The sequence below is a fragment of the Cebus imitator genome, unplaced genomic scaffold (assembly GCF_001604975.1).
Source record: "Cebus imitator isolate Cc_AM_T3 unplaced genomic scaffold, Cebus_imitator-1.0 Scaffold161, whole genome shotgun sequence".
Taxonomy (NCBI): Eukaryota; Metazoa; Chordata; class Mammalia; order Primates; family Cebidae; genus Cebus; species Cebus imitator.
In genome coordinates, this window is record NW_016107476.1 from 2,842,024 (window position 1) to 2,865,795 (window position 23,772).

General features: G+C 50.4%; 1 protein-coding gene and 1 long non-coding RNA gene across 7 annotated transcripts in view; one reads left to right on the plus strand and one right to left on the minus strand.

Annotated features, from left to right (window-relative positions):
* Positions 1 to 23,772, plus strand: part of AFAP1L2 (actin filament associated protein 1 like 2) — a 113,083-nt gene that overhangs the window by 63,977 nt on the left and 25,334 nt on the right. For 3 of the 6 annotated variants that reach the window (XM_017543856.2, XM_037743991.1, XM_017543857.2), the window contains 5 exons: positions 2,691 to 2,819; positions 9,452 to 9,526; positions 10,834 to 10,928; positions 19,311 to 19,401; positions 22,887 to 22,970. In XM_017543856.2, coding sequence (XP_017399345.1) covers positions 2,691 to 2,819; positions 9,452 to 9,526; positions 10,834 to 10,928; positions 19,311 to 19,401; positions 22,887 to 22,970 — 474 coding nt within the window. The remainder of the gene's footprint in view (positions 1 to 2,690; positions 2,820 to 9,451; positions 9,527 to 10,833; positions 10,929 to 19,310; positions 19,402 to 22,886; positions 22,971 to 23,772) is intronic. The other 3 variants (XM_017543859.2, XM_017543858.2, XM_037743992.1) reach the window with 1 other exon arrangement.
* The window catches only part of LOC108314787, a 29,995-nt gene continuing 27,821 nt past the window's right edge, over positions 21,599 to 23,772 (minus strand). Inside the window, exon 4 of the long non-coding RNA XR_001829657.2 lies at positions 21,599 to 21,610. This is a non-coding gene — a long non-coding RNA (uncharacterized LOC108314787). The remainder of the gene's footprint in view (positions 21,611 to 23,772) is intronic.

Here is a 23,772-nt window from a genome sequence, read left to right on the forward strand (position 1 = left end):
TTTACTTTTTACATTTTTAAAAAAATAGAGATGGGGTTTCACCATGTTGGCCAGGCTGGTCTTGAACTCCTGACCTCAGGTGAGCCACCCATCTCGGCCTCCCATAGTGCTGGGATTACAGGCGTGAGCCACCGTACCTGGCCGAGAGAGATGGGGTTTCATTGTGTTCCCCAGGCTGGTCTCAAACTCCCGAGCTCAGCCAATCCACTCACCTCGGCCTCCGAAAGTGCTAGAATCACAGGCATGAGCCACCACATCTGCCCAAGTCCACAAATATTTATTGGACATTGTGCTGGGCCCTGGAAATGTGAGCTCCACACAAAGCCTGTCCTTCGAGCTTGCAGCTAAATGGTGATGCAGACAGCTACACTATGGAGCAATCAGAGCTGTGAGAGGGTGTCTTAGTTTCTTATTGCTGTTGTAACAAACTACCAAACTTGGTGATATAAAGCAACACGAACTCATTAATTTACAGTTCTGGAGATCCGAATCTGAGAGGGGGCCACGGAGCTCTGTTTCTCTGGAGGCTCTAGGAAATAATCTACTTCCTCACCTTTTCCAGATTCCAGAAGCCACCTGTGTTCCTTGGCTCATGGTCCCTTCCTCCAGCCCCAAAGCCAACATGGTGGCAACTTATCTCCCTGACTCTTACCCACCTCCCTCCCTCTTATAATGGCTCACCTGCACAAACCAGGATAATCTCCTTAATTAAATCACATTTGTGATGTCCCTCTGCTATGTCAGGTAGCATATTCACAGATTCAGGGGGTCAGGTCATGCACATCATTGGAAGCTCAATATTTAGCCCACCACAGAGGCCAGTGCTGATAACATGGGATTATCTGTTAAAGAGGCCCAGAGAAGGGGTCTCAGGAGGAATGCTATGTAGACCAAGAACTGAGGTGTTACAGCAGGTAGCTCGTTAGACATGAGCAGGGCAGGAGAGGGCGCCCCACCCTGCCCCACACACTAGGAGTGTTGGATGAACCACGAGGTGATGGTCAAGCAGTTGTTAACTGTTTCTCTAAGTAATCATTGGTCACAGCCAGTGCAGGGAAAGGCAGACTCCTAATAGAAAACACCTGAAACCAATCGGCAGCTTCCCAGTAAGCTCTCAGGGGCAGGACAAGTAACGCGAGATCCCAGAAGTATGCCAGTGTATAAAACGCCAAGTGACGGGGTCAATCCTCACACTTGGTTTCTCAAGTCGCCCATGTGGCTGTGTTCCAAGCTGGACTGCTTTTTCCTTTCCTTACTGTTCTAGAGATTTTTTTTTTTTTTTCCTGAGACAAAGTTTCACTCTTGTTGCCCATGTTGGAGTGCAATGGAGTGATCTCCCGGGTTCTAGCGATTCTCCTGCCTCAGCCTCCCGAGTAGCTGGGATTATAGGAGCTCGCAAAATACAATTAGCCTGGCTAATTTTGTATTTTTGTAGAGCCGGGGTTTCTTCCACATTGGTCAGGCTTGTCTCGAACTCTTGGCCTCTGATAGTGCTGGGATTACAGGTGTGAGCCACCGTGCCCAGCTAAAGCTTTTTAACACACTTTTACTTCTGCTCCAAAACTTGCCTCAGTCGAATTCTTTCTTCTGAGGAGGCAAGAACTGAGGCTGCTGCAGATCCGCATGATAACTACCACCGGTAACAGAGGGACAGGTGTGATTTAGCAGAGAAGACCAGGAAGCATGAAAGCCAGAGAAGGAAAGAGGGGTGCAGTGTCGGGGCTGTGGAGTGTGACAGTGACCATGGGTGAGGCTGCTGCAGTCTGCGGGGCTTTGGAGGCCAGGTGGGGCTTCTGAGGAACAGGTGTGGCTTTTTGTTTTGTTTTGTTTTGTTTTTTTGAGACGGAGTCCCAGTCTGTTGCCAAGCTGGAGTGCAGTGGCATGATCTCGGCTCACTGCAACCTCTGGCTTCCCAGTTCAAGCAATTCTCCTGCCCCAGCCTCCCGAGTACCTGGGACTACAGGCGTGCACCACCATGCCCAGCTAACTTTTGTATTTTTAGTAGAGACGGGGTTTCACCATGTTGGCCAGGATGGTCTTGATCTCCTGACCTCAAGATCCACCCACCTCGGCCTCCGCAAGTGCTGGGATTACAGGTGTGAGCCACGGATCCTGGCCTCAGGGGTGGCTTTTAAACATGGACAACCTGTGAACAGATTCATACTTAAAGTCATACAGCCAAGGTGTGGCTTGGAACTATAAAACTTCAGAGCTGGAAGGAACTTAACAAAGCATTTGACCTAAAAGACCTAAGAAGTAATGGGCCCAAAGCCACCCAGAGAGGATCAACATGAGACCAACCCTGATTCTAGCCGCAGCTCTAACAGCAGAGCTCAACGGCCCTCAAAACGCTTTGGAGGTAGCGCTTTCTTAGTTTCCTGGAGAGCCCTGTGAGGGCAGACACTTGCAGTGGAGGAGATAGGAAGTTGGCGGATGAGGCCATCATCACTCCTCCAGCACCTGGTAGGCCTGGGGCTTCAGCGGGGGCTCTTCATCTCCAAGCCAAAGGCCTGCTTGTCTCTCCCTGTAGCCCTGAAGCTGGGAATCCCACCTCCTGCCCACTCCCCCCACACGCTACCAGACATCACAGCAAACCCTTTCTCTTGGAACCAGAGGGTGTGAGGTGCATCTTAGCTGGGCCTTTGGAGAGAGGGCAGGTGCTGTAAGTGTCTTCTGTTTTCTGTCCCTAGCCCTGGAGCAGCTGCTGACAGAGTTGGATGACTTCCTCAAGATCCTGGACCAGGAGAATCTGAGCAGCACAGCGCTGGTGAAGAAGAGCTGCCTGGCGGAGCTCCTCCGGCTTTACACCAAAAGCAGCAGTGAGTGTGGGTCCCGGGGCGGGGGCAGAGGCCTCCTTGCAGACAAATGGCTGTGAGTCCATGCCGGTTGCTGCAGCTAAGGGCCACAGGCTGGGCACGATAAACGACACTTATTTTCTCACACTTGTGGAGGCCAGAAGTCTAAGATCAAGGTACGAACAGGTTTGGCTTCTCTCCCTGGCGTGCTGGTGGCTGTCTTCTCCCTGTGTCCTCACATGGGTTTCCTCTGTGTCTGTGTCCCAGTCTCCTCTTTTTATTTAACTTTTTTGAGGCAGAGGCTCATTCTGTCACTCAGGCGGATTACAGTGGTGCAATCATGGCTCACTGCAGCCTCAACTTCCTGGGCTCCCAAGTAGTTGGGACTGTAGGTGCATGCCACCATGCCCAGCTTGTTTTTTTTTTTTTTTTTTTGGTAGAGATGGGATTTGGCCACGTTGCCCAGGCCGGTCTCGCTCCAGGCCTCAAGCCATCTGCCCTGCCTCAGTCAGGATTACAGTGCCAGGATTACAGGCTTGAGCCGCCTCGCCTGGCTCTCATTTTCTGTTTTTGTTTGTTCATTTTGAAACAGTCTTGCTCTGTCACTCAGGCTGAAGTGCAGTGGCATGATCTCCACCCACTGCTACCTCCGCCTCCCAGGTTCAAGCAATTCTCTCGCCTCAGCCTCGAGAGTAGCTGGGATTACAGAAACCCGCCACCACACCTGGCTAATTTTGTCTTTTTAGTAGAGACAGGGTTTCACTGTGTTGGCCAGGCTGTTCTCAAACTCCTGACCTCAGGTGATCTACCCACCTCGACCTCCTGAAGTGCTGGGATTACAGGTGTGAGCCATTGTGCCTGGGCCCTAATCTCCTCTCTTTATAAGGGTATCAGTCATAGTGGATTAGGGCCACCCCAATGGCCTTATTTTAACTTAGTTACCCCTTTGAAAACCCTATCTCCAAATGCAGTCATATTCTGACGTATACTGGGTGCTAGGATTTACTATATGAATTTTGAGGGGCCACACTTCACATAGCAATGGTGCAGGACTGACCCAACTTGGGCAGGAGCCCCAGAAATCTTTCACCACTTAACATAGCCCATGAGTGAGGTTTTAAACTATTTTTGAAACACTCTTCCTTCATGCTGGTTGAAAGTAGAAATGGAATAATAAACTGTAATAATAGCGAGGGCATATTGAGCATTCCCACGAGTACATGTAATAACCCGGTTCATCTTTAAGACCTCTCTGTGAGGCTGGTGCTATCATTAGAGGGGGAAACGGAGACCTGGAGAGTTTAAATAACCTGCTCAATATGATTCAACCCAAGGGAAAACATAGTTGGAAGACTGTAAATTACAGAACCCCGAGTCCATAATTTTTCTGTCTTTTTTAAATTGAGATAGAGTTTGCGTATAATGTGCACATATGTAAAATAATTCAGTGAGTTTTGATAGTTGTTTACCCCTGGTGTCCTTATCACCCCAAACAAGATATAGAACATTTCCGTCATCTAGAAAGTTCTGTCATGGCCATTCCCAGCTGCCCAACACAAGCAACCATTGTGCTGACTTTCTCCTGGCACGGATTAATATTGCCTGTGCTGGCGCTTTGTAGAAACAGATTCATATGATGTGTACCGTATTTCTGGGTTCTTCTCTGGAGATTCATCCATGCCATTGCGTGTGTCTGCAGTTTGTTCCTTTTGTTGCTGAGTAGTAGTCCATCCTGTGAATAGTTCACAATCTGTTTATCCTTTCACTCATTGATGGGCACTAGGATTGTTCACAGATTTGGAGTATTACGAATGAGGCAGCTAGGAACATTCTTGAATAAGTCTTCTTGTGGATATGTGGTTTTCTTTCTAGCAAATTCAGGTTCTTTTAAGAAAGGAAAAACCTTTTGTGAAGTCCTAACAGTTGAGTTGATTTTGATGTCAGATGTTTGAGAATTGGAAGTGCTGTTTGGGGACAGTCGGGGACCATGTGAGGGCATCTAATCCATCTGCCTCTCAGCAGGGGCAGCCCACGTCCTGCCAGAGAAGGGAAGTCTCCACCTGCCCGTCATCACAGTCCAGAAATATTTCGTTGTATCCAACCTGAACTGCCAGGTTACATTTCGAGGCCTCTCCCCTCTGTTCCTTGTGGAACTAGTCTCTAGTCTCTGAATAGCAGTCATAAAGCTGAGGCATGTTGGTATATGCCCATTTACCTTCTCTTCTGGAGGAATCATCTGCCCTAGCATCTCATCAGAGGTGTTTTCCTTCAGCCTTTGCAGCTTCCCAGGCTCCTGAAGGCTTTGTAGGGAGCGTTCACCAGCCTGCCGTCTGCCGCCGTGAGTGCTGGTCAGCAACACATCAAAGAAGTCCACCATGGGAACGCAGATGGGAAATCCACATTACAAAGCGGGAAAGTTAGAGGGGGATGACTCATTCCATAAAGGATTCATCAGTGGAATCCTTTGTAAAGCACATTCCCCAGACCACTTAGATGTGCTCTACCTTGAACGTTCAATGATGAAGAGAGCTTCTGTTGGGAACTGGAAAACACCTGTTTGTGATAGGTCTGACTCATGGTTCTTGGTGCTAACCGCTCTGGCAGCGCCTCCTACATGGGGTCTCTTTTGAATTAACCTGTGATGTGGCTTCCTGTAGGATAACCCTTTTGTTCTGCCCTTGATCAGTTCTTATAAAGGTCAGGCCTTCCCCTCTCCTTGGACTCTGCAGCTCGTAGTGGGTGGGAAGCTGCTGGGAACTGGTCACGGGTTCCTCAAGGTGAATCGCCTCCAGAGTGCCACCCATGCACAGCCACTCTGAGGCTTGGGGCTTGTGTTCTCAGAAGTGAAGCCCACTTGTTAGTAGCCACAGTTTAACAGAATTTCCTTTCCAGTCCTCTTTGCACCTCTTGACTGCAAAGTGGGTAGAGTCTGCAGAAGATACAATAGCAGCCAATATTTACTGTGTACTCTGTGTCCTTGTACTTAATGTAGTAAGTGACATGCATTCATTCCTCATCCCAAAGCTTATTCACATTTTACCCACAAGGAAACCAAGCCTCTGCAAGTCACTTGCCTGAGGGCATAAGGCTTGAGGGCAGAGCCAGAGCTTGGGCCTGAACAGGTGGACCTGACCTTATCTCCACCTGCTCTATTGCCCTGCAGTGACTTGTGTTGCATAGGACAGAATCCTAAACACACATACCACACCTGACTTTACAGCATTCTTTCCCTCGGCCTCCCAGGCCTGTCTCTATCAAAAAATTAGCTCAGCCTGTTGAGACTTGTAGGTGGAGGCAAGGTGATCATCTCTAGATAGCTGTGGTCCACACAGGCTGAACTGTTGGGCACTTGCATGCATTTTAGGCAGGAGGCATATGTGTGCATTTACACTTTACAAATGGAATTGTCTATCTGGGTTTTCTGATCTTTGATTTTTTTTTTTTTTTTTCTTGGTGTAACACAAATTTTCTACGCTCTTTGCTTTTTGTCTGGATGGAGAGGTCAAGGCACAAACTAGGATCTGTTTGTGGAGGGCTTGGTCCCTGGGGTCTCTTTCAGCCTTCACCAGTGAGAGCTGTGTCCCCACCCTGCCAGCCCCCACACCCGCCTCACACCCCAACCCCCACCCTCAGAGGCTCTAGGGACGTTTCAGTGGATGCCCCTCTCATAGAAAGCATGTCAATTGTTCTCTATCCAATGGTAGCAAAGAGGTTCATGTTCTTCCTCCCCCACCCCATGCCAGTTCTCTGGGAAAGGCCACCCTCTGCAGACCTCCAAGCACTTCCAGCTCACCTCCCTAACACCTTCAGGCCATAGTCATTTCCTACCCGCTGTGTGACCATCGGATTCAGGTCTGTCTCCCCTGCTAGACTATGGGGCTCACAAAGGCAAAGACAACATCTGTTTTGTTTTCTGCTGTACACCCAGCACTTAGTACAGTGCTGATGCTGAATGCACTTCTAGAGATGATTGAGTGAATGACAGAAAGTTCTCTAGCCCAAGGCTGCCACCTCTCAAACAGGACTGAGAAGTCTGGCCTCCCTGTCCGCAGCATTTCTGTCTGGGACCAGGTTTACTGTACTTTTCCCACAATTGCAGAGGGTCTTGGGAGCCTCTTACTTCCCAACCTGGATAGTCCTGGATTAGCAATCCTCTGGGAATCAAAACCAAGTCAGCCTCAGCCTACAGCACACCCAAGGTGGGCCGATGCACCCTCATGAAGTGGCCAGCCTGAGTTTTCTCTGCAATTTACAAATCATCATTTTAGAAAGCACCAGCTCAGAATCTAACATTTAAAACAACAACATTTGTCTTTTTTTTTTTTGTACAGGTGTGTGAACTTAGTTAATGATATAAGAAAAATGAACACTGAACACTATTTATGTTCCAGTTCCTTTTGTGATTTTTATCAGCATTATCTGAGTATTTTGGAGCGGTTGTGGTTTGCCTCTGTTTCTGCTTTACATTATTTTATATTTAGAATTGCTGCATGCACACATTTCCATGTGTTGACAATTCATAAACTTTTTCTGCTAGTCTGAAACATGATCTTATAATTAAACTCGTGGTCTTGGATATCTTCGTAAACAGACACAGAGCTACCTTGGGTGGAGTTCAATGCTGGATGAATCCTAACGTTTAAATAGCCCTCTAATGGTAGATGTTTAAGTTATATTCTTTTTTTTAAAAAAAATGATGCAACATTGCAATGAATGTCCTCAAATAGAACTTTCTGTAAATGCTGGAGTTTATCTGTGGGATAAATTTCTGGCAGTAGAAATGCTGGATCAAAGAATATGAACACAAAAATTTATCCTCCAAAATCATCTCTAAAATGGCCATGCCAATTTATATACTGTTCAGTAATCCCTCTCGCTTTGAAAGGTGACGTGCTGTTAAATGTGTTGATGTGCCATGGTTAATGTTACCCTTTCCTATTGTTCAGCCTTTGAGTCATTTCCCATGTTTTAAGCTGTCATTTTTCGTCTTTGTTAGTTGCAGGTTTACCTTACCTTTTCAAGCCCCCTAGTACCTGAGTTTTGTACTCTTGAAAGCGGAAGAGTTTGGTTGAACAGGCAATATTTCGTCATGATTGTTTTCCATGCTATGCAGACAAGAAAACAGAGGCACAAGGGTTAGGTACTTTGCCTAGATTTATGCCGTATGGCAAAGCTTTGGTTGAGACCCGTCTCCTGCCTCTCCCTGCAGGGCGCTTTTCACCTGCGCCATGCTCTGGAGAAAGGACCCAGCCCCCTTTGAGTCTCAATGGATGGGAGTCTGAGTTCTGGTTCATTCCATTTTTACCTCAGCTCCCACCCATAAATTCTGCAGTCTCTGGCACGGGGTGGCATTGCTGACTGGTCCTGTCAGGGCAAGGCACCAAGGTGACGAACACAGGCGCTGATCACTGAGGCTGCCTCCAGCCCTCTCCTGTTCCTCTTGGCTCTCGGGGCCCTGCTCTTCAGGCCTGTCGGCTGGAGTTCTGGCGGTCTGTGGCTGTGGAACAGAGGGACGCTGAACTGCTTTGCTTCCTTTGCCAGAGGTTAGAATTGGGTCCTTTGGCTCAGTAATGCGGTCTCCAACCACTGGAATTTATCAGCCACAAGTTTCTAGGAAATGCAAATTCAGGCTGCAGAAGAAATTCAAGAGGATTTTGACAAAGAGAAACACTGGGATGAGCTTCCTCTGAAGGCTTCTGAAGAAAGGGGCCTTGGGGGATTGGAAATGGAGCAAGAGTTATGAGGCCAGCTTTTCTCTGCCCAGACAGGCATGGGAAAGGTGACTTAAACTGCACAGAAGTGATTTTAAAGGAGGGCATGGGTTGTGCCACCGCAGGGTATAATCTATAGGGAAGAGCAAGTGGCTGGTGCCTCTCCAGTTCTTACTCTTGGGATACTCACCCCTTTAAACTCAGAACTCATGTGATTTGGGTATTCCAGTCCCCCTTCACCCATCCAATGGCCCTAGAGGCCTGGGAGCTAAACTTCAAAGTCTTCAGTGTGACCTGCCTTATCTACATATCACACGGATTAACCCATTCAAGTAATTCAGACTAGAGTGAGAATGACAGAATTTTTTTTTTGAGATGGAGCCGCTCTATCTCTCCCTCCCTCCCTCCCTCCCTCCTTCTCTCCCTCTCTCCCTCTCCACCCCGTCCTCCCCCACCACTGGCTGGAGTGCAATCTCAGCTCACTGCAACCTCTGCCTCCAGGATTCAAGCAATTCTCCTGCCTCAGCTTCCCAAGTAGCTGGGATTACAGACACGCGCCACCATGCCCAGCTAATTTTTGTATTTTTAGTAGAGACGGGGTTTCACCATGTTGGCCAGGATGGTCTCCAACTCCTGACCTCAAGTGATCCGCCCATCTTGGCCTCTCAAAGTGCAAGATTTTTATTCCTTAAGCTATCCTCCTGTATCTTACCTGCCCCCACACCTTCAGCCAGGCTAGAAAACTAGCAGTCAGCAACTTGTCATTTCTCTTTTGGAAATGTCAGCTCTTTCCATGTTGGACTACTCTTTCAATCCCCTGAAAATGCCGTGTGCTTTTACTGGAACGCAAACAGATGAAAAGCGCTCTGGGGGAACAGGGTATCTAGCTAGAGGCCCTTTCTCTTCATGAAGTCACACAAAGCCCCCGTCTCCTTCCTTCTGCAGGCTCTGATGAGGAGTACATTTACATGAACAAAGTGACCATCAATAAGCAACAGAATGCAGAATCTCAAGGCAAAGGTATGTGGCTGGGATCGCTGAAGGGATGGCCGCTCCGGGGATGGGGGGAGATCCAGGCTGGTTCTCTTCCACCTTTCCTTCCTCCCAGCCAGCACACAGACCGGCCTGGCGGAGCTATTTTTGGAAGCCACATTTTGGTTGGTGGTATTTTGGGTTGATGTATTTTGGGATGTTTCAACAGGCCACCCCCTCCTTGCCTGTTGGATAAGGAATCTGGCCCTAAAACTTTTTGACTGTTCCCAGCATCATCCCAGGAACAGGAAGTCATAATTCAGATGTTCGAAGAAAGCAGCTGTGTGTGGTGCTGATCCCACAGTTCTGCCTTTATGTCTTTTGATAGAAGTCTGTGTTGAGGAAGAGGAGAGAGAAATAAATAGTGGTGTCAGCAACTGCCTTGATAGTCAAACATCACGTTCAAAGGTGCTGTCTTTGGCGGAACGTTTTCTCTCCCGTGGGAAGGACATATGCTGTCTTCCGTAGTGCCTCACTCTTCTGCTCTGTTTTGCTCTCTGCTTTTCCCTTAAAGCCTCCAGGGAGGGGCCTGGCAGGACTCCAGGGAGGCCCAGAAGTGTGCCAACCTGCCTCGTTACAGAAGAGGCAGGCTAAGAAGCTCCATCTCCTAACTTCCGGGCCTGTGACTTGAATGCAGAGGCTTAGAGAGGGGTGGAAACACAGCATTGCAAAGCACTCAGTCCTGTCGAAGACTTGTCTTTGAGACATCAGCCACCAAAACGCTGAGGTCAGGCTTGCCCGAGCCTGTCTGTCCCAGGGCTGGCTGAAATGGACAGGCTCGGAAGTGTCTTCGGCACCATTCCTTCCAAGTGCACTGAGGGTTGGTGGCCTAACTTCCCCATTGTGGCTCCTTCACTTCCTGTCCCCCACCAAGCCTGGAACTTGGCATAACTCATCCAGATGAGGTTGGCCACTCTGGCCACGGTCACTTGCCTTCCGGGTAAACTGTGGGAGGAAAGAGCCATAATCACAGGGTCCATGCGGAGAGTGGCTGAATATAGTGGCCACTAGGCAGCTCCTCTGCTGGCTGGAGCTCTGTGGCTAGACCTTTTTTTTTTTTTTTGACATGGGGGGTGGGTAGAGGCTGCCAGAAATGCCAGGCACATGGCTGGGGCACTATTGTACCCTATTCTTGGAGGAAAAACAACTTTAGCTACAGGGACCGCCTGCCTGGGTAATTAACACCTGCTCAAAAAGAGCTCACGGGGTGCATGTGACCGGGCATTTCTGAGTAAGGAGACCATGTGTAAGGCCAGGCATCCCTCACCAAAGCCTTCTCCATTTGCTGCCTGCAGCGCCTGAGGAACAGGGCCTGCTGCCCAATGGGGAGCCCAGCCAGCACTCCTCGGCCCCTCAGAAGAGCCTTCCAGACCTCCCACCACCCAAGATGGTAAGTGTCAGCCCAGGACCCCTGATATCCCTGATGGGAGCCCCTTGAAATTCCAGTTGTCCTCACAGGTATCCGCCCACCAAGTGTCTGGCATTTTCTAAGCAGCTACTGTGTGCAGGGACTGGGGCAAGGTGCAGGTAGGGACAGAGCAAAAGTAAATCTGCCTACAGGTGATTTGCTTGGGGCCACAGTACTCCAGACGATGAGGGTGCTGGGTCTGGGGAGATTTGATCAGTGCCACCTGATGCTACTCGGGCTCTTTACCCAGCACCATGTGGACGGGGCTGTGAACAGCTGTGATCACCAGCCTAGGCCACAGTGACCTTTAAAAACTTTGCAAAAGCCAGATGCAGTGATGCATACCTGTAGTCCTAGCTACTCAGGAGGCCGAGGCAGGAGGATTGCTGGAGGCCAGGAATTTGAGGCTATAGTGCACTGTGATTGCACCTGTGAATAGCCACTGCCCCAACCTAGGCAACCTAGCAAGACCCCCTCTTTAAGATATAAAATAAATGAATAAATAAATAAATAAATAATCCCCCACATTGTTCTACAGTTAAAAAGTAAAGGAAAAGTAAAAATTCATGAATCATATCTTACTGCACTTCCTGTTTGAACCTTACCAATAGTTCTCATTGAACATAGAAAAAAACATCCCGTTCCTTAGCATGACCCCAGGCCCATGATCCCGCTCAATCGTATGTCCCACCCCCTTATCCAGGGTCTTCACTGGCCTCCCTTCTGTCCCTGGATTCTGTCACTATGGTCAGGGTTGCTTTAGGGACTTTGCACCTCCTGGGCCCCTATCACTTTCTTATCTCTCCAGAGTTCTTAGGGACACTTCTGATCTGGCCAAGTGAGGCATCCCTCCCCCATCTGCACCCAGGTTGCTATCGACCCACCACCAGTTACCCACTCCGTGGCACCTGCTACTGGAACAGTGCTATGGACTGCCTCCTCTCCTGATGTCGGCTCCCCAGGACAGGGACCTTGTCTGTCATTTACTATTTTGCATCCAGTATCTGCAGACATGGACACATGCAGGTCATACATAAATATCCATTACTTTGGATGGATGGAATTGTAAAATCATATGGATGTAGGTTCAAATCCCAGTTCTGCCTGCTACTAGCTCTTTGACCTTGAGCAAGTTATTTCAAGTCTCTGCTCCTCTATTTCCTGGTTTATATGGAAGAAATGCTCACACCTCTCTCATCCGATGGCCTTATTCAATGGGCTAAGGCTGGCAGCCCCTTAGCACTGTGTGTGGCATACTGTGCTAGTATTCAGTGAGGTAAGTGGTAGTATTTATATTTTAAGGTTAAGGAAACCTAATGTCACACAGCCTGTAAGTGACAGAGTCAGAATTTGAATCCAGGTTCTTTCCTCTGTGGGGGATAGCTGGGAGGGATCCTGAGGAGAGAGTAGGGTCTCAGCTTAGAAGGGTTTATATGGGTAGCCAGGGGGCCTGGGGTCAGCACCAGCAGGAAGCTAAGCTCCTACCGAGTGGCTGTCGCCTGATCTGTGGCCTCTTGTTTCTGTAGAGGAGGTCCCAGCCTTAGAAAGGCTCTGGACCGGCCCCTTCATTCGTGCCTTTCTGGGGGGCAGGGGCTACAGCTGAGGATATGACTCCACCATGTGGTGTGGATGGGCAGTTCCAGGGTATCTGGGACAGTGTCCCATTGCATTGCCGTCCCTCGAGCTGGGTGACAGCTGGTAGGGACTTCTCATCTCAGGCTGAGTGAAGCTTGAGGTCAAGACTGATCCTGAGTCCCCGATGTCCCTGAGATGCTGACAGTGCCAGTGACTGCTACACCCTGAGCCTCAACCCCACACCATGCACACACACCATCCGCCCACCACCCATCAAGGGATGGATATTTTCATCACTGTTTTTCATGTGAAGAAACAGACTCAGAGTTAAAAACCACTGGCCAGGGTCCCTCAGTTGAGAGGTACTAGGCCGGGCTTTCATTGCAGATTCTCTGTTGTTCCCAGTTCCTCCCCCAGCCTGGGCCTCCCTGACATGTGCTGCTCTCTGTAGCAGAGCAAGGGCTCAAACTGTGTTCCCTGCAGCACTGGGCTCCCCTCACCTTCAGCCCCAGCACTTGGGGGAGCAGCATAGCCCCTCTGCCGTCCCATCCATTTGCTGATGGCTTTAACCAGAGGTTTTCTGGTGTGTCCCAGGAGTTGCTTGCTGGGTGGTGGGAGTGGAAAGGTGGCTGTTCTGAGCCAGGCTGGAACTTTTCTATCCTAAATCGATCATCTGATTCTCACCAAGGTGCCTTGGGCTTTGCTAGTGGAAGTGCCATCCTCTGCCACAGCAGGAGCAGCTGCTGGTGGGTCCTCACCTGGTGGGTAGGGGCAGAGTTTCATGGGCACCGAGTCCTATATGAGCATTCTAGAAATTGTGTTTTATAGATAGCATGGACTAAGGGGCCCAGGGTCTGGGACCTGGCTGAAGCTGTGTTAATTAGGCCATGGTGAGTCCCTGTGGGCCCTGGGATTCCGGTGCTGGCTTCTGCTCCTCTGCCAGTGCCCTGTGTCTCAGACACTGAGTGTGGGGAGGGGCACATGGTCCCCTCTAGAGGAGACTTCCTGGGTTGTCGCCTGTGACTAGGGCTTGTGTCCCTGTTTGAGAGAAACTGCTGCTGCAGCTGGGGGGGAAAATGCTATCAGCACCTGGGAATGGCACAGTCCCCAGGTGGCGTTTCAGCCTAGCGGTAACTGTTCCTGGGGACAGCTTCCCGGCCCCAGGGAGACTTCTAGCAAAGCCAGCTGACTTGACAGAAAAAGGCAGCTCCCTCCCACTTTGTGGACTTTCTCTGCTGCGAAGGACCAGAGAGGGGTGTTGACCGCGTCTCCCCTGTCTAGGTCCCTCCTGGTCTCCTGCAAGGGCCCCACCTCCACCCCAGGGGGTTCCAGATGTGGTGTGGAGGTGTGGGTGGTGTCCACTGGGGATTCTCCCTGGCCTTGCACATGAGCACACGTCCTCACTCCCTCAGGCTTCCTCTCCAGTTGAATCAGGCTGAAGCAGTCATTGCTCTTAGTTCAAGGCCCCCAGAGGAGCAGCGTCAGGACAGAGCCATGTCTGTGGCTCTGGAGGAGGAAGAGAAGAACTAGAGCAGGGAGAGGCCGTGGCCACGAGAACCCCAGCCTGAGCCTGGTGTGCCCTGCGGCCTCTCTTGCCCAGACAGAAAACCCATCCCCTCCTCCCCCGATCCCAGAGCTTCAAGGTGCCAGGGAGGCTCATCCTGCTGAGGGTTTGGCCCCGCACAGCTGCCCGGCCCTGGGTTCCTTGTCACCTGCAGCAGCACCTGGACATCCGCCTGAGGTCCTCAGGACCCGTGGCGGGGCCAGGATCTTGCCAGGTTCGGTATGCTTGTCAGCCACAAGCCTGGATGTCCTCACACCAACCCTACGGACTCAGTATAGAGCAGGTCTGTCCAGTGATAGAAAGGGCAGCCAGGGGTTCAGAGCGACTTCGTGGGTGTGGACAGTGACTCAGGCAGCTGTGGCCTCTCCAGGCTGCTATTGGCACAGCCAGGGGCTGTGGTCCTTGCCGGAGAAACAGATGTTTGTTCGCCACGGTTGATGGTCTGGCTAACATGGCCATCTCCACCCCACTGTCCCCCTGAGCCCTGGAAATGTACTGGCCCTGCTCTTACAGGAGCTGCTCTGTGGGGGAAGCCACCTACTCCCTCAAAGGACGTCACCATGGCTAGTCCGGGAGGCTGGGGCTGGCCTGTCCACTCACCCCCACCTGGGAGCCTTCCACAGTGTACTCTGGTGCAGGGTACTTCGAGCTGCAAGGCCGCCTCAGGTCCTCTGGGCCACCCCTCATCAGCTCTTGTGTCTAGTCTAAGCCAGGGGTTGGCAAACTGTAGCTCAGTAGCCAGATCTGATCTGCAGTGTCCTTTAGTAAACAGAGTTTTACTGGAACACAGCCACAGTTACTTAGTTTTATTAGTCTGTGGACTTCTGAGCCACAGTAAGCAGAGTTGAATAGTTGAGATAAGACAGAGGTCCCGATAGCCCACAGATCCCTAGAGTATTTACTACTTGGCCCTTTCCCGAAAAGATTTGCAGCCCTCTGGACCTCTGGTCTGGTCAATCCTGCCAAGCCTGACTCGCTCACACAGTCCCTTCCTCTAGTCAGAAAATTATTCAGGTTTTGACGTTAAATCTCTTCTGCATCTTCATTTAATATTCACGGTCTTCCTGTAATCCCAGCACTTTGAGAGGCTGAGGCAGGCAAATCACCTGAAGTCAGGAGTTTGAGACCAGCCTGGCCAACATGGCAAAAACCTGTCTCTACTAAAAATACAAAAATTAGCCAGGCGTGGTGACATGCACCTATAATCTCAGCTACTCAGAAGACTAAGACAGGAGAATCACTTGAAGCCGGGAGGTGAAGGTTGCAGTGAACTGAGATCATGCCACTGCATTCCAGCCTGGGTGACAGCGCGAGATTCCACCTCAAAAAAACTATATATGTATATAATTCATAGTCTTCACCATCATAATGATGATGATAATTAAAATAATAGCCCTTTCTCCTTAACCCTGTGGGATGAGGATCTCTCTCCTTGGAGCTCTGATAATAGGTCATTGTGTCTGTTTAATCATGTGACTCATTTAACCCAGCATCCTTGAGAGCTGGGACTCCATCCTGTGGTCTCCTCTGTACCCACCCCAGAGTACATTGGTTTATCCTCCAGCAAACATATACGTAAAGCTTTTCTCCCTTATTTTTACATGTAATTTTTAGGGTAGTAAAAGCTAATATGTACTGAATAGTGATAGGCACGCTTCAATCCTTTACAGCAACCCTTGTGACGGATATTTCTACTCTCCCCATTTTACGCCAAGTCAGGAGGTCAAGTGAGTTGGTCAGAGTCATACAGCGAGGGTATCCCAGTGTCAGGGTTCAAGCCTGGCTCTGGAGATCAGACTCCCCTCCTGCCCTGCACTGTCTCTCCATAGTGAGCCGTTTTCAGATTTTGCAGTGTCAACCTACAGGCAAAAAACGGAGGCCAAATACATGCAAGTAGAGAGTTTATTCTGACCAAATTTGAGGGCTACAGCCCAGGAGCACAGATTCAAGTTATCCTGAATCCACACTTCTATTGGCAGCAGTTACAAGTGGGTTTTCAAAGGAAAAAGAGGCAGTTTTTAAGTTATTCACCAGTATCTTATGTTAAAATACCATAAGCTATTGATCAGCTAAACATTGTTCTTTGTATCAGAAATTCCAGGAACCTGAAGATAATGGATGAGGCAGCTGGTGAGGAATGAAAGGCCTTTAAACAGTTGCCCCCAGGAATGGGGAGGGGAGAAAGGTACCTGAAGTCCCCTACTCCCGTCCCTCTGGGCTTGATACATTTGCACGCCTCACGCAGCTCAGATTCCTCTAAGCGATTTCTTTCTTCTCAACAGAAGCTTTGGAGATACCTCCACAGGACAGGGGGCCCCCAGTGACAGACCTGTGGTGATAGTGACCCCTGGGGAACTCCCGCAGACGGGTTCATGCCTCCCTTTGTCCCGTTTGACTTTCCAGAATCCTGACCTGGAGCCAGATCTTGGGTGCCCAGAGCTTCTCTCCAGATTGGAACCACATCCTCATAGAGAGAAGGGTCCCAGCCCCACCTGATGGGAATGGAGCTTCTTGGAGGCTGGAGCTGGAGGCCAAGCCAGATCAGGCTGCATGAGCACTAGGGCTGGCTGGGGAGTCCTTACTGCTCCCAGTAAGGATGGCTGCAAGGGCAAGAGGAGGACTCTTCCTCTGTGGACCCTGGGGAGTATGTTGTTAGTGGATCACAGGGCAGTCTTTTACCGTCTCAGCCTTTTCTCAGGCTGCTGGCTGGCCAAGGGGACCAGGAAAGGCTGAGAGTGGAGAGACATCTCACCAGGCTAGTGCTGGCAAAGAGGGAGGCCCATGTGCTAGCAGGTACCAATGGCACCCCGTTGTCTGCTAGGGCTAGCTGCCAGGCAGGAGCCAGGGCAGAGGTGTGCTGCACACCTGGCTTCCTTCAGCAGCGTGTCTGTTGGCCCAGTACAGTGTCCGGTTTGCTTAAGAAATTGACCAAATCCTTTGATTCCTTCCTTTGCGTGGGGTGCCGCATGCCGGGGCGGGGGGCTGAAGGCTATTCCGAGCCTGCCCTGTGCCTCATATCTGCTCTGTTGGGACAGGACCAGATCTGGTGCTGGGCCCGGGCTGTGGCCTGGCCTCAGCTAACCCTCTGTAATGCCCTGTCAGGGCGATCCTCTTCTCAGCTTGCAGGACAACGGTCCAGTAGTTGGGCTCCTGTCACGTTAACCGTCCCCGCCGCCCAACCTGCGGACCCTGGGGCTATGGAGAAGCCCCAGTCAGTGATGACAATGACCTCCTTGTATTTACTATGGGTCAGGCTCTGTGGAAACACTATCACGTCTTGTCTCATTGAATTTTCAAGACAACCCTAGTATTATTTTATAAAGAAAAGCAAGGCTCAGAGAGGCTGTCACATACCCAGAGTTAAATCTGTGAGGTCCTAAAGCCTGGATTGAAATCAAGTTACAGGAACTCTAGGGTCTATATAGACAGACTGTAGATTCTAAGTCACACAGGACTGGGCTCTGGGGACCCTGGTATCCTTGCCCTGGGGAAGGTGGAATGGATACTCTTTCAGCCCAGGCTGAGGACTGTCCCACAGGGCCTGGGGACAGGCTGCCTGTCCTCCCACCATCTCCTGGGCCAGGACCAGGGGAGCTACCTCCATCATGGGCCCCCCACATAAACCCATTTTTCACGGCAGGAGTTTCTGGATTCCTAGCGTTATCCTCTCCCCCAAAGCACAGGGGTCCTCCTGAGCTCAGGGCTCTACATGGTCCTTCCATTGGCTGCTGCCTCCATCGTCTCCCCGCTACAACCTCCCCTATTCTATACGTCACCTGTGCTTTCACTTGGAGCCTCCTTGAAGGCCGAGGCCTTCCCTCTCATACAGAGGGCCCAGCACAAGGACTTGTCAAAATCAAGAGTGGGAGGGAGCACGTTTCCAGTTCTGCCACTTCTGTTGTGAACTTTTTATGCATATTCCCGTGGAGTTTCATGATTCGGAAAGACCGTGGGGGCTGGGCGTCGTGGCTAACACCTATAAACCCAGCAATTTGGGAGGCCAAGGCAGGCAGTCACTTGATGTCAGGAGACCAGCCTGACCTCAACATGGTGAAACCCCATCTCTACTAAAAAGACAAAAATTAGCTGGGCATGGTGGCATATCCCTGTAATCCATGATACTCGGGAGACTGAGGCAGGAGAATCGCTTGAACCCAGGAAGCAGAGGTTGCAGTGAGCTGAGATTGCACAACTGCACTCCAGCCTGGGCGAAGGAATGGGACTCCGTCCAAAAAAAAAAAAACACTGGAGACCCATGTTCAAAGGTGCTTACACATTCCTGTCTCTCATAACAGTAATGCAACAGGTTGCCTCTCTTTCTCCCTCACAGTTGCTTATAAAGGTAGCTTACTGAAGCATAGCTTCATAGTCTAGTGCTGACTACGCAGGTGAAATAAGGGAGGAATGGAGAATGATTTCATGTTCTGTGCTTCTAACACAGTGCATGCGTTCTTCATTTTACTCAAATTACACGTGTTCACCTCATCCCACATAAGAAGCTCAGGGTCCTCTTTGAGACTTGGCTCAAAGATCACATCCCCTGGGCATCCTTCCTTGGTCCTAAATGTTCCTCACATCCTCCTCTGGTTCCCATAGAACTTTGACCTTGTCCATCATAGCACTACTGTATCACAATGCACTTGACCAGGAGCTATTACAAATTCACCAGCTGCTCAAGCTTTCTTAGGACTGACTCCTGACATTTCGGTGTGTACCTCTCAGCTAGTACGTGGAAGTAATTCAGTATTTGCTGAATGAATGATTCAACTATATTATGGTAAAAGTGTGGGATTTAGAAAGCTGGTCTTCTTTCTACATGTGCTGTTGATTAGCCCTTGTCGTTCTAGAAAATATATTCTATTTAAAAGCCACAGTAGCTATCCCAGCAGCCTAGCACTCTCTGGACCTTTAAGTGCGTGATACACCATGTACATAATGATATTTTGTGTGTATTGTAGGGGGTTTGAACCTCATTTTTCAGGGGAGAAAGCTGAGTCTTGGCAAGGTTAGACAGTGTGCCCACAGCCCTTCCACGGCTACAGACCCAACACTGTGGATGGTGACTGATGGGATTCATGATATTACATGTTCTCCCTCCCAACTTGATTAAAGTTTAAAGTCCAGCTGGGCATTTTTGTTTTCTAGACTTCACCCAAAGAGTTATTTCCAAGTTGCTCCCAGTGTACCGTATCTGCAAATGTTTGTCTTATTTGTTCATACCACAGATTCCAGAACGGAAACAGCTCACCATCCCAAAGGTGGAGTCTCCGGAGGGCTACTATGAAGAGGCTGAGCCATACGACACATCCCTCAATGGTACATCCCAGTGGCTGGGGCTTGGGAGGATGACTGACTGCTTCCCGCACAGATGTTGGTGCAGACTCACCTGGGGTAATGGATATGTTCTTCTTGGGCTGGGAAACAGAATAGCCTGGGCTGCTGTGACTGGAGAGCATGGTCCAAATTGAGAACTGGTCACAGAGCATTCAGCCTTCAGTGTGAATGGGGAGCCAAGACCCACGGCAGACCTGGCTGTCCTGCAAGGAGGAATGAGGGATGGCACAGCACAAATAGGTTGACTGCGCCTGATGTTTTCTGTGGTTCCTGACTGAAAATGGTGAGATTTCAGCACAGAAAGGTGATGAAAGAGAGGCCAAGAGGCATGAGGCTCTGGTCAGCAATGGAAGTGGCTGAGTCTGAGTGTAGTTTCCATGTTCTTTCACTGGACTCATAGTTATGGTGTTCCCACTGTGTCAGGGACGGGAGCCCAGCCATCCCAGCACTGACATTCAGTGAGAGAAGACAGACAACAAATAAACAGTATGTGTCGGTGTTGATAAGTGTCAGGATGGAAAACAGGACAGGAGCTGGGCTTCTGCAGGACAGGGGAGTTACTTTAGATAGGGAAGGCTTCTCTGATAATGTGACTTAAACAGATTCCTGAATGACATGGTGAGTGAGTCAGGCAGAGACATTCAGGAAGAACTTTCCAGACACAGAGCACAGCATCTGCAAAAGCTCTGAGGCAAGAGAGCTCTGGGTGTGTCTGAGGAACAACAGGGAGGCCAGCCTGGCAGGAGCAGGGGAGAGTGACGGGAGAAGGGGACGCAGATGGGACTGCCAGCCACTGGAATGACTTTGGCCTTTCTCTGAATGAGGCAAGACTGCAAGCCTCCAGAGGGTTCCTTAGGGACTGGCCTAACTTAGTGCGTTAGTTTGTGCACATGCTGCTAATAAAGGCATACCCGAGACTGGGCAACTTATAAAGGAAAGAGGCTTACTGGAACTCACAGTTCCACATGGTTGAGGAGGCCTCACAATCATGGCAGAAGACAAAGAGCACAGGGACATCTTATATGGCAGCCGGCAAGAGAGAGCGTGTACAGGGAAATCCCCTTTGTAAAACCATCAGATGCCGTGAGACTTACTATCACGAGAGCAGCGTGGGAAAGACTCGCCTCCATGATTCAGTTACCTCCACCAGGTCCCACCCATGACATGTGCGCACGTGGGAATTATGGAAGCTAGAATTCAGGATGAGATTTGGGTGGAGACACAGCCAAACTCTATCACTTAGGTATTGAAAAGATCACCCTGGACCCTGTGTGAGCGCTTCTGTGGGCAAGGCTCATGCTGACATCTTCTGTCCTTGGCTGGTGGTTCTCAGCCAGAGGAAGTTGGATCAAAAGTGCTCTTGGTGTGGGGATTTGATTACACAGGAAGGCCCCGAAGGTTCAGGAAGAGGTGGTTGTGACCCTCGTCTCTAGGGCAGCTGGACTGTGGTCCTCCCCTTCTGACCTGCTTCTCTTTCCTTCCTTTGTAAACAAAAGGGCTTTGAAAACATAAATCAATCAGCAGATGTAAAAGGCCAGGGCCCCTGGGGCTGGGAATGAACTAGGCCAAGGAAGGTGGTGTTGGTTCCTTAGAGAGCAGGACCGGGAATGAGACGGAACCAACCTACGTGCCCATCAACCAGTGAAGGTGTAAAGAAAATGTGGTGCACACACACCACGGAATACTGTTTAGCCAGGAAAAGGAATCAAATGATGTTCTTTGCAGAAACTGGGATGGAGCTGGAGGCCATTATTCTAAGTGAAGTAATTCAGGAATAAAAATCCAAATCTCCTCTGTTCTCACTTAGAAGCGGGAGCTAAGCTATGAAGACACAAAGGCATAAGAGTGATAGGATGGACTTTTGGTACTAGCGGGGGAAGGTTGGGAGCAAGGATGAGGGATAAAAGATTACATACTCAGATGACAGGTGCAGTACCTCAGAAATCACCATTAAAGAACGTATCCACCTGTACCGCAAAAACCTACTGAAATAAAAAGAACAGGACCAGGGATGAGATGGGACCGGTGACTGGGAGCAACACTGGATTCCCCTGCTCTTTCTTCACACTTACCTGTCTCCTCCTGCTGGGAACGCAGTGGGAGGCAAGCGCCTGTTTGGGCCGAGGCTATTCTGAGACCTTGGCTTTGTGGGCTCCTGGCTTTGTGGGCTCCGGCACTTAGCACTGACCCCCTGAGCATGTGAGGTGGTGCCGACTCACCAGTCGGGCTGTGATTTCAGACCAAAGCTGAGGGTGCGGTGCTGCTGTCTGGATTCACGTTGAAGGTGGAAACAGTGACTCACCACCCTCAGGTGTGGCTGGGCCAGCAGGGGCCTGCCTCCCAGACGTGCCAGAGGTCCGGTCTGTGGGGCAGACACTCCATCTCGACACAAACAAGTGATCAGAAAGGCCAGGGCTTGTTGGTTTTGTCTATCAACGGTGAGTTCACACTGGTGGTAGCCAGGACTAGGGGTCATCCCAAGGACAGCTTGGACACACGTGCGGAGAGGGTCAGGAAAGCTCCAAGACGGAGGAAATCCCGCTGCGAGGTGGGAGGGAGTGTAGGCCTGCCTGTCCTGCCAGGGAGCAGCCTGGGGGTGACTTGGGAGAAGCAGTCATGCTCAGCACAGAGGGAGGCCTTCACCTGCCTTACAAGCCGGCCTGGCCTCAGGTCCGGCCTGGTGGAACAGTGCGACATTCAGGTTGCAGCTGGAGGAATGGAGGTGGGGCCCCAGCCCCTTGCTATAGTTGGTTGGCCATTGTGACGTGCTGACTTCCTGCAAAAGGCCATTTGCTTGGATTCTTACCTGTTCTACCAGCCCTGTCCCCACACTGCTCCCCTGGGTCATGTCCCTGTCTCTGAGCACACATGTAATGGGTGCCCCGATGGCCTGTGATGGGGAGATCGGGGTTTGCCGCTGCTTGCCAGCGATACCAGGTACTTCACTGATGGTGTCTCCCCCTGGGGTAATGCTAGTGGCTATAGCAGATAATCCAGCACTTCTGTTTCTAGTAGCACAGTGCAAACCTGTTTCTCTGTGGGTATTTCAGTGTGGAGCATTACTGGTCCTCATGTAGATCAGGTGCCCAGGCTCCTCCCATGTTAATCTCAGCCACCCTCGAGGGCCACAGGATCCTCTGCAAAGAGAGAGCAGAGAACCCCTATCTGCTTCTTAACATCGCCAGCCAGAAGTGACACACATCACTTCTGCCCACAGTGCCTTGGTGACAAGTAGTCACATGGTCATCTCTGGATGCGAAGGGCTCTGGTTCTGGGAAATGATGTCCTTGGCTGGGCAGTGGACTCACCAACAGCTCGCACCTCTGATGGGCGAGCACTAACCTCTGGTGGGCTGGCAGCCAAGTTGCCGCGTCTACGCCTCTCCATGCCTCTGCACTTGGACGTGCTCCTCTCTTCATCCTGTCTCTCTCCTCTTGCCTCTCTCTGTGCTCCTGGATGGCGTGCAGGTCACTCTGGCAGATTTCTCCCCACTGGAGTCCCCAGATGGGTGCAGGTGCCTGAAGGAGTCATTTACGCCACGATCACCTTGGGTACTGCTTGCTCCCTGAGCTGGAATGCCAGTGATTCCCTGCCTGCTGCCTGGCTCTCCTAGACGTGTGCATGCCCCGAGGGTGGCCACTGCCTGCTTGCTGTCCTCTTGCATGGGTTTGCATGTGCATGCCGTGTGCAGTCTTCCAGGGGAGTGACTTACTTGGCTTTCCACACACCCCTGAGTGTGGTGTCAAAACACATGGCTAAAAGACCTACAGCGTGCAAGGCTGTTCTGCCCTCATTCCACAGGACACGGTAGGGTAGAGGCTACCTAGGGATGGCCGATGCGGATAGAATTATCTGAGCATCCTGCCTCATTCCTGTTCACCTCCTAGAAGCCAAGTATCTGTCATACTGTTTTTGTTTTGTTTTTTGAGACAGAGTCTGGCTCTGTCGCCCAGGCTGAAGTGTAGTGGTGTGATCTCGGCTCACTGTAACCTCCACCTCCCAGTTGCAAGCGATTCTCCTGCCTCCATCTCCACCTTCCACGTAGCTGGGATTACAGGCGCACATCACCATGACCAGCTAATTTTTGTGTCTTTAGTAGAAACGGGGTTTTGCCATATTGGCCAGGCTGGTCTTGAACACCTGGCCTCAAGTGATCTGCCCTCTTCTGCCTCCCAAAGTACTGGGATTACAGGGGTGAGCCACCATGCCTGGCCAGGAATATTCTATGTTTATGGTGTGCTATGATCCCTCTTAGAGGTAAAAACAATTATTAATATATTTGCTCTAAATTTCCTCCAGGCTACTCCAGGAGTATGATTTGGTGTTCTGTTTTTTTTTTTTTTTTTTTTTTTT